This window comes from Argiope bruennichi, chromosome 8, assembly GCF_947563725.1.
Source record: "Argiope bruennichi chromosome 8, qqArgBrue1.1, whole genome shotgun sequence".
Taxonomy (NCBI): Eukaryota; Metazoa; Arthropoda; class Arachnida; order Araneae; family Araneidae; genus Argiope; species Argiope bruennichi.
Genome location: NC_079158.1, coordinates 122,495,921 through 122,505,968, shown reverse-complemented (window position 1 = coordinate 122,505,968; position 10,048 = coordinate 122,495,921). Strand labels below are relative to the sequence as shown.

General features: G+C 28.2%; 2 protein-coding genes across 3 annotated transcripts in view; one reads left to right on the top strand and one right to left on the bottom strand.

The window, feature by feature from the left end:
- On the top strand, window positions 1–8,469 carry LOC129980583 (uncharacterized). 2 transcript variants are annotated; one of them, XM_056090961.1, is made up of 8 exons: window positions 1–101; window positions 514–2,053; window positions 3,087–3,202; window positions 3,805–3,920; window positions 3,996–4,061; window positions 4,165–4,261; window positions 7,455–7,621; window positions 8,382–8,469. In XM_056090961.1, the coding sequence occupies exons 2-8, from the start codon at window positions 2,010–2,012 to the stop codon at window positions 8,418–8,420; spliced, it is 645 nt and encodes a 214-aa protein (XP_055946936.1). In that variant the 5' UTR covers window positions 1–101; window positions 514–2,009; the 3' UTR covers window positions 8,421–8,469. The 2 variants fall into 2 exon arrangements, with proteins under 2 accessions (XP_055946936.1, XP_055946935.1); XM_056090960.1 differs by lacking the exon at window positions 1–101 and having other exon boundaries at window positions 213–2,053.
- A 50-nt stretch (window positions 8,470–8,519) lies between these two features.
- The window catches only part of LOC129980582 (transforming growth factor-beta-induced protein ig-h3-like), a 38,571-nt gene continuing 37,042 nt past the window's right edge, over window positions 8,520–10,048 (bottom strand). Inside the window, exon 14 of the mRNA XM_056090959.1 lies at window positions 8,520–8,880. Within this exon, the coding sequence (XP_055946934.1) occupies window positions 8,633–8,880 (248 nt within the window). The 3' untranslated portion in view covers window positions 8,520–8,632. The remainder of the gene's footprint in view (window positions 8,881–10,048) is intronic.

The window sequence follows — 10,048 nt, the reverse complement described above, 5'->3', positions numbered from 1 at the left end:
ATAAAGTGTGTATCATATCAAATTCTCATTTTATCCGAGAGTGTTCTGAATACCAATCGTATGTGAAAACTTTTATTTCAGCGTTTGTTCCTGATGTAAAGGTGAAAATTTTAAAATTCTTTTTTCTGTGAAGGACTTAAAATGTTACATAAGAAATTCATAATAGGAATGTGTCAACAATGCTCAGAAAATAATATTAAAATTAGGAAAACTCTTTAAATATTAGGGTGTCATATATTTTAAAATTGCATAACTAATTTGTTGTACTTTTTGTTTACTTTATGTATATATTTATGTAATTTATTTCTTCCTATCTATTCATTTTCTCTTTCCATATATTTAAAAGGATAAATGACTTACATTGTTCTTCTTGACACTTATTTCTTCATGTTTAATTATATATGTATTTAGAAAAAAGATAAGCATATAAGGATACCTTTCATTGTTATTATTTTTCTGTTTGTCTGTTTTGAGTTTAGTTTAGTTTATTTATATTAATGTCCCATTTTAAAGCAACACTAGGAATATTTTGGGACGGATTTCGTAATTTTGAATCACAATCAGATGACAAGGGTGACACCTGAGCTAACACCCCCCTAAATTTCTACACCACACCAGCAGGATGATGTTTGGCCTTGATGGATGTTGCTTGCACCAGACACGCTGACATGACGGGTTCTTTAGTGGAATTGGGTCATGAACCAGAAGCCTTCCAGTTCCAAAGCCGAGACCTTACCACCAGGCCACTGTGGCCCTTGTCTCTTTTGAAAATAAAAAGACAAAAAGGGATATAGATTTAATGATAATTTGATAATATCATGCAAATTCTTTTATACAAATTCATTTCTTTCTGTCATGTAAATGACTTAATTATGTGATAGTAATTAGAATTTGGGAGGGGGGTTCATAAGTATTAAAGCAAATAATTTGCTATTGAATTCTGTTGGAAAATTATTGAAACCATCAACAAGTCAAATATGCAAAAAGTAACCAACACTTAAATCTGCATATTGAAACAAGCTGTTTTAACAAGACATTACAAAAAAAATTATAATGCTGCACTTTTCTAAAATTATGTTTTACAAAATAATATTCTATTGTATGATTGATTGGAGAAGACCCAATTTTGTGCAGCAAACTATACAATATAAGTATTAAATATTTAATGGCAGCTATTTCTCAAGTATATATTATGTATGAGCACCATGAACAGAACAGATATAAGAGTTTTAATATAATAATTATTTGAAGACCTTGGACAAGGAACTATGCAAAAAGAAAGCTATCCATATATTCCTCTGAATTACAACACGACCAATATCCTCAAAAATTATCTAATAATTATAAACTAGAAACCAACATAGAGATTTTTGGGAATTGCCTCTATGCTAATCTCTAGTGGACTAATTATTAGACCTATAAATTTAAAAAATAGTAACTGAGTTTTCTAAAAATTTCCATTATTTATTACTGTCATTCAATTTTATACATAAAAAAATTAATTGCAAAATTTTCTTTCATATTGTCACTTGTTATATCTGTAAATAAAACTTATGTAAGGTATTATTTTATGAAACGTACATATAAAAATGGGAAGTATTTTTGTTAACATATTTCTTGTTAGTTAATTGGCTGAAGTAGTGTTTCTGCTTTTTCATCGAAGCTCCAACTATAAGACATCAGAAATGTATAGTTAAAATGGAACACGTTGAACTTTATTGTGCAAGACAGTGACATATTATGATTTAAATTTCTATTACAATATGAATAACCTAAGAAAAATTCTAAAGAAAAAATGATAATCTAAGTGGCTTGATTAAAATTAAACACAACCAATATTCCTAGTAATTAAAGCTGTTAGCTAAAAAATATTAAAGAAACATTAGTAATTTCTCCTTTTTACATATTTTGTATATGTAAAACTTGCTTACTCAAAGCTATATTTTAAAAAGTAATTTGATTTTTCTTTTAAGGTAAATTTTATATTTAGCAATAGCACAAGTTGTGCTATGGGAGCAGCTGTAGCTGCATATATGGCTTCTTCTCAAAAAAGGTAAGTGATGATTAAAAAAATTATTTCATATTCATATCTTTTATTCTTCATCTATTATAAAATTTCTAATTTCTAAAGAAAATTTATTTAAAATTCATAATATTTTCTCTGCAGAAAAGGTTTCATCGGATATGATTGTTGCAAAAGTTCTAAATTGTTCTTATGTTCATTTGGTTCTCTCTTAAAGACTTTGCTATGTTTAAACTAAGTTTGATCAACAATGTTTGTACTCTTATAAATGTTCAATATTTTGTAAATATTTAGAGTATTTTATAAGTAGAAAAAATAAAGAAAATTGTGAGTGTTTAAGTATGTGTTACCACTTAGATCTAGAGCTATCAATATACTTTGGAGGTCAGTAGTATACACTTAGGAGTGGTTTGTTGAAATTTTGTTTAGAATTTTTATCAATAAAAAAATAATGGAATTTAGACATTTTACACTATAACTAAAAAATAAATTTAACTCCAACTTAAATTTCAAAAATTTATCTTTTCATTGATATCAATTTAGTTGGTGTACAAGTTTTTGAGTATTTTAAGGGAATTTTTAAAAATATTTTAAAGTTTATTTTAAAACAAGACATTTAATTGTTGTAATGAAACTCAAATTGTTATTATTTTTGTTACAAATATTTCTTTTTAATGATTACAGATTTTATGCAGATGAGGCTTATTTATTGATGGCTTCTGTTTAAAGTGTACTTTTAGTAAAATTGTATTGCACTTTCATTTAAGGTTTAGCTTCACTAGAAAACTGAGCTTATATGTAGCTTATAAATTGTTTTCTCATTGTATTAGACTTAGTTAGGAAAGAATATTGGTGAATCATCTCAAACATTATGTGTATGTAAATATAAACTATAGTACATGCAGAGAATGCTTATCTTAAATTATTGGACACTAAGTTCGGACACTGGAAAGATTTTTAATTAAGCTTTATTTTCAATCAGTGACTTGTTATATTTTTATTATTAATGGATTTTTTTATATCTTTTAAAATCATGTTTTGATTTATTACTTATATTATGTAGAAAAAATCCTGAAACCTACTTAAATGAATTGAAAGGACGCATCCAAGAAAATAATAAGCTGTTTTCTGTGCAAAATTTTCTGAAATTATTGGAAAACCCTAATTTGTATGCTGAAGGTAAGTTTGAGAAGTTGTAAAAATACATTTAATATTATAATCTAGAATTCCTCTTGCATCCTAATTCTGAAAGAAAAATAAACAAAATACTAGCAATTAAAATTTTCTGAAATTAGTGCCTTAGCTCTTCTGTCCTTTAGTGCTGTTATTGTTTTTAAGGCACAAAGTGTAATTAATATTCTTAGATCTATAAATTTAAATATTTTTGTCTTTTCTATTAAAGCCCAAATTAAAATAGTAAAAGAACTGTTATTTTTTTAAATCATCATTGTGTTGTTTCTAAAGCTGCTAATTAATAAGAATGCTTGCAACTTTTAATAAAGCTGTTAGATTTATGCATTATTATTTAAATGTTCCTCACCACATTTTAATATGAACTAGAAAATATAGTTAATTAAAAAAGAATGTAATGAATATAATTTAACATATATCAAAATAATTATGCATGCTTTAGATAAATTTAATTGCGACTTTATGGGGGGGGGAGTATATTGTCTTTAATCTTCATACAGGTGTTTGATGAATATATCGTTCATTTTTATTTCAGAAAAATTTACTTTGTGTAACTATATAATATTTTTATGTCAATTTTCCTTTCATAGCTTTGATACTAGCTAAGTGTTATCTAGAGCATCTGAAATTTGATGTTCCTCTCTCTGTCATATGGGGTTTTAATTTTTTGAATGGAAATTTTGAAGAAGCTGAAGAAATATTCAAAGTAAGTGATCTGTCCTCATTGGCTTTTATATATCAAATCAAAACAATTTTAATAATCCTTTTTTTTTTTCTGCAGATACATCCAGTTTCTCTAAATCAAGTGAATTCTATGATATGCGAAAAAATTAGGTCTACAGAAAATGTATGCATTGGATTGTTGAGTATATTTAAAATAATATATTTCATATTTTAATTTTGTGCAATGTTAGTGTAAGAGTTTTTATAAGTAATTTGACTTTTAATAGTTTGATCTGAGCAAAACATATAGTGAATTTCTCAAGAAAAATTGTGATGATTTGAAAGTGAAGATCAAGGCTTACCGTTGTATTTTTGAACTGTTAGGTATGAGATTTTTGTTTTGTTTATTTAAGTATCTTTTATATTAATTTTATTATCAGAGCCATTTTTTAAAAAAATAACATAAAGTTTGCAATATATACACTGGTGTGCAAAACTTAAGCAACAAGTGCTTTTCTTGCCATAACTCCACAAGAAATCATCTGAGAGACATGAAATTCAGAAATGAGACACAGCATTTTGTACTTAAATGATAGTGAAGGCATAGTTGCACAAAAATGAATACAATGCATATAGTATGGAATCAAACAAAAAAAAGGCTTTATTGAACTCATAGTATCTCTACACATGATTGTCTGTCCAAGGGGAAGAGCAACAAGCAGATGTTAATTAGTATGGAACATTCCCCCCCCCCTTTATTGCAATGGTTGCACCGTCTCTCCATACTCAGTACGTACCAGATTGTCCAACAGTTCTTGAGGTGAGAGTGCCCATTCCTCAATTAGCATCTGTTTTAGTTAATCATTTTGTTAATCGTGCCGCAATGCGTCTCCCCAAAGCATCCCACACATGTTCTATGGGATTTAAATCAGGAGAGAATGCTGGCCAATCCATTCGAGTGATATCTTCACTTTCCAGTAGCTGCTGAACATTAGCAGTCAGGTGTGACCGTGCATTGGCATCCATAAAAACGAAGTCCAGTCCTATAGCACCTCGGAACAGATGCACATGGGTAAGGATCACTTCCTTACAATAGCGATCTCCAATTACAGAACCTCTATCGAAAACGTGAAGCTCAGTCCGCCCGTTCGGCATAATGCCTCTTTGACGACAACTCCAGGACCACCCTAGCGGTCACTTTCCGTGATGTTACTGGGATGAAATAGTGTCCCGATCTTTATCTAAATCAACTGGCGTTGAGAATCACTTGTGGCACTGAAACGATTCTTATCTGTAAAGAGGACATGGCTCCATTGAAGAGATGTCCAGTTTTTGTGCTCCGTACACCATTCTAAACGGTGCCGCCGACGGCCAACTTTCAAAAGGATGCAGCATTCAGGACGGTGGACGAATAGGCCGCCTTTGTTAAGGCGTCTGGTCACAGTAAACCACGACACTTGTCGCCCTGTTGCTGTACACAATTGCTGAGCAGTAGTGCTTGTTGACTGGTATCGGTCTCTTTTCGTCTGCAAGGCGATATATCGGTCATCCACTGCAGTTGTTTTCCTAGGACGGCCACCACTAACCTTTCTAACAACCATACCTATGGTTTGGAAGGCTTTCCAAGTGCGCGAAACGATACTTTTGTTGATTCCGAACTCTTCAGCTACACTGGTCAGGCTGGGCCCTCCTCCAGTATTCCGATCATTCTTCCACGTGTGAAGTCGTCCAGGTGATTTTTTTTTTCTAGCCATATTTCAGGAAAAAGCTTACTTGCACTTGCAGCGAATGTCTTTAATTACGCCTCCGTCCTTCCTTTCCTTGTAGTCTTGAGCTGTGCCCCCCGCCTGTCCGCGTTTTGCGTACATTCATGTCGCCTATGATGTTTTGTTCCTGACATTTGTACACGCATCACCTTTCTACTGAATTGTGTGTTTATTGTACTGATCGCAAAATCCCCTTTTCTGCAATTTCATTGGTACCTGCTTAAAATTTACATTGTTGCTTAAGTTTTTCACACCAGTGTGTAATATATATATTAGTGGATGCTTTACATATTCATTTTGATGCAATCGATGTGTAAAAATGTCATATAAAATAAAAAATTATCATTCGATATAAAGTCTAAAAATTTCAGTAAGATCTAAAATATCAATTAGTGGTATGTTTTCTTTATAATTCCAGTAAGTCTGCTATAATTTAAAAAATGAGGGAACTATATTATTTGGCATAGAATTTATTTTCCATACAAGTTATTACTTTTTACAAAATGAGTTGATCGTTTTCTCCAATGCATTAGATATTTCTGTGTTATTTATCACTGTGTTTTGTCACTACTATAATATTGGTTATTCCCCAATAACGATTGCTACAAGATAAATAAAATGCGCGAACTATAAAGGCCATTAGTAATTTCTGCTCATGAGAATAGCATGATACCGCATTTTAAAAGCTCTTTTTAAAACCATTATTGACGATAATGTTAGTGAAACAAGTACAATTGCAAAGCCTACTAATCTCTTCAGAAAATATTTCCACAACTTTTTATCAGTTGCACCATTAATATTTGCATTTGCTTCATTTGGTGAATATTTTTTAGCAATTTTTAAAATTTCAGTAATATCTTTTTTTAATAATGAATTATTAATTTTTATCCAATACTTTTTCTATGAATTTTACTATGAATTTTCTGCAAAATTTATTATGCAACCATTTGTATTGCATTCGACGTCTATACACAGCATCTCTTGGTTTTGATATGCACTGCATAGTAAGCTACTTTTAAAAATAAATTACACAGTTAACAACTTAAATAAGTAATATATTTTAAATTGAAAGAAAAATCAAATCCTTTTAATCTGTTTTGATAACTTCACTCAAATGGCATGCGCTGCAAACTTCAATGAAGTATGTTATAATCAATTAATGGCTCAGTATGTTTCAGTAATAGTCAAACAGTTCTCATATTGATGTGATAGAGGCATAGCATTCTTATGGAAGCAAGAGGGATTTAGATGTCTGTGAAACTTTGAAGCAAATTATCAATACATTTATGTTGCTTTCTGAAGCAAAATATGAGGAGGTAAAAAAGAATAATATATACTGGATGCCATTTACATTTGCTAGGCTGCTGGTGACAAATGAGGAGGACTGAAAAAAGTCACATTATTGTCTGTCATTTATCCTTCACAATGCCACTTTCATTTGGGTTGCTTGGATCAAGTATAAATCTGTTTATTTGATGTTCAGTGCTTGTTTAATAAATCATTTTGCTTTTATTAAATTAATTTCTCAAAGTGTTGTAATTTCTATTTTTCTGTATATTTATTCATTTGAATATTTTTTTAAAAAAATATTATTGAATGTTCAATTATTTAACAACTATAATGAGAAATGAGAAATCAATGGATGGGAATTTTTTACTGACATATCACTTAGTATATTGTGCATGTGTGTGTGTGTGCAATGCTTCTATCTCAAAAATTATATTTTTTTAGGAGAAATAAGACAACTGTGCTGCATTTTTTTTAATATTATAAATTTTAAAAAAATTGTATTTTGTGCTTGCCCTTTTTAGTAAATAAGAATATGTATGAAGAAGCCATAAAGTTAATTGAAGAATTTAAAGAAATGGAGATTCCTATCAGCAATCTTCCTATGAGTTCTTTAAAAATCATACATAACTTTTGTGTAAAGAATTTAGAGAAAAATGAAAGTGTAACAAAATTCGCTTTACCTCTAAAAGTATGTTAAATATCTTTTTATTTATTTATTGCAGGTTCTTTATTAGTTTAAAATATGACAGATTTTTTTTTCTAAATCACATCTAGCTGATTTATATTGATGTAATTTTAAATCTTGTATAAGCATTATTTTATTAAATTGCTTTTATATACATTCCATAAATTTTATTTCTCTTTTTATTATTACAAGATTTTTATAGGATCTTTTGAAAATTATTTTGTATGCTTTAAGATAAAATTAAAGTAAACTAAGAAACATAATGAAAGGCAAAACATTAATAGAAAATATTTTCGAATTATTAGAATATTTATTTCTTAACATTACTTCACGATTAAAAAAAATGTTGAAATCATAAAAGTAAAAATTTCTCTTGAATTGAAACAAAATGTGCTGCCATCTTATAAAAATATGCTCATTTTTCATTTTTAAATTTAAAAAATCACAAATTTTAAATAAAAAAAAGGAAAAAAGTATCTCTATATTATTGTTATTATCTTAATGTTTTGAAAATAAATTTATTATTTCATATTGATCTCAATTCTCATTTATAATTTTCTTAGTTCCACTCTATTTTAATGTATAAAAAAACCTTATAAAATAATATAAAGAAAAACAATTAATTAATATTGTTATAAAATTCCATATAAATGCATAACTCTCAAATTATACAAATAGTAGTAAATATATTTTTATATCTATCTCATATGTTATTTGGTTAAAAGACATGATCAGTGAATTAAGTAACTTTTTATACTTCTAGGAAACTTATCACTCTAGCTCTGACTCTGATTTGGAATGAAATTCTTGGATATTTACAAGAACCAAAATGGAATATGAATTTCTACAAGGAAAAAAAACAATGTAATACATGAAAATTCTTATATAAGAGAATAAAATATATACACAAAATGGCATTTATTGATTGTCATACAGTGAATGAATAAATAAAAAGAACTGTGCTAATTACAGACTGGACAAAATGATTCTGATAGTAATAGTCTTTACAAATCTCTAAAAAAAGGGAAACAAGTCCATTCCAAACAATGTTGGTGTCCTTGGCCTTTCAGGTAAAATAACTCTATTTATTGAGTGGACAAGTCCATTTGTAGCTGGAATATCACATTGAGTTGCTTTTGCCCTTCCAAATCTGATTCTCTCTCCTAATCCTCTGTAAGTTGGTATAATACTTCCGTCAAGAGTCCTCACGTACTGGCGGTGGAATGGTGAAGAATGACTGATACCATTACAACATAGAACCTCTGGAAATAGAACATAGATGTTATATAGTTGCTGTTATTTCTGATATTAGCATTATTATTATTATTATTTTGAGAAACTGTGTATTGCAAAAATCATACAAAGAAATGGGTATTACACAGAATACAATGCTCTTTAACTTGGAATGTTAGACCAAAAAATATGAAATTGGAAACATGGTTACTTCTTGAGTAGTTGCTGCTCACTAAGAATTTGGTAATTGATGTAACTCACAGAATTAATTAATTTTAAATTAATGAAAATTTTAATTTTCTTCCTTAATAATTTCAGAGATAATTCAAAATGAACTTTTTACTTTTTATGGTATACTAATTTTATTTCTTCTCAATTTTTTCCTTTAATTATGCTAAATTTTACAAAATTAATTTTAAGCACAATTTGTAATTATGATTTTTATAATGAAATTCAAACTAATTTTGTTGTTTCCTCTTTTGTTACCTGCTTTTACCAATATTATTATTTTCGGATATTAATTCCAATATAGAACTTTTGCTTTTATTAATATGATAATGTGCTTAAGTGGCATTCTTTCTGTAAATTGTATGATGTAAAAATCATTACAATAAATTCAATAGTTGATGGAATCAATCCAAACACAATATAGACTGTTCAATATTTAACATTATCCTGCTGTACAAAATAAGTTTCTTTTCTTTCTTTCTTTTTTTTTTTAACTACCAAAATTTTATTACTATTTTTATTTGATTTTGTCTTCAAAGCTTTTTTCTAAAAGATGTGCATTAATAATAATTATTTGCTAATAATTAATGATACTTGCATTTTTCTCTATTAGCTAGAAAGTTTTATAGACATTTGTGATAATTTGACTGAATTGTCTTGTAATGAAAAAGTACATAAAAGATTTAAAGAATTTAATTTTACAAACAGTTATTGTTCCTGAAAGAAAAATTAAATGGTTACATTCAAGAAAAAAATTTAGAAGTATAAATAAATATTTTAAATTTAAAAAGGCAAATCAATTGAATTATTTTTAGAAAGATAATCTTTAAAAAAAATTAAAGAAAAAAAAAACTAATAATTTCATTGTGTGTGTTCTAGTTTTCAAGTACGCATTTTGAACGGTAATTGAATTTCAGATTCTCTAAATAATCTTCTTAGTATTTATATATTTTAATGAAAAAATCAGTA

Bases quoted from the DNA above. Each gene is read 5' to 3' on its own strand.
- LOC129980583 (XM_056090961.1), top strand. From the start codon at position 2,010: ATGGGAGCAGCTGTAGCTGCATATATGGCTTCTTCTCAAAAAAG. The intron at 4,062-4,164 runs GTATGCATTGGA...GACTTTTAATAG, and splicing joins AAATTAGGTCTACAGAAAAT to TTTGATCTGAGCAAAACATA. The intron at 7,622-8,381 runs GTATGTTAAATA...TTATACTTCTAG, and splicing joins AATTCGCTTTACCTCTAAAA to GAAACTTATCACTCTAGCTC.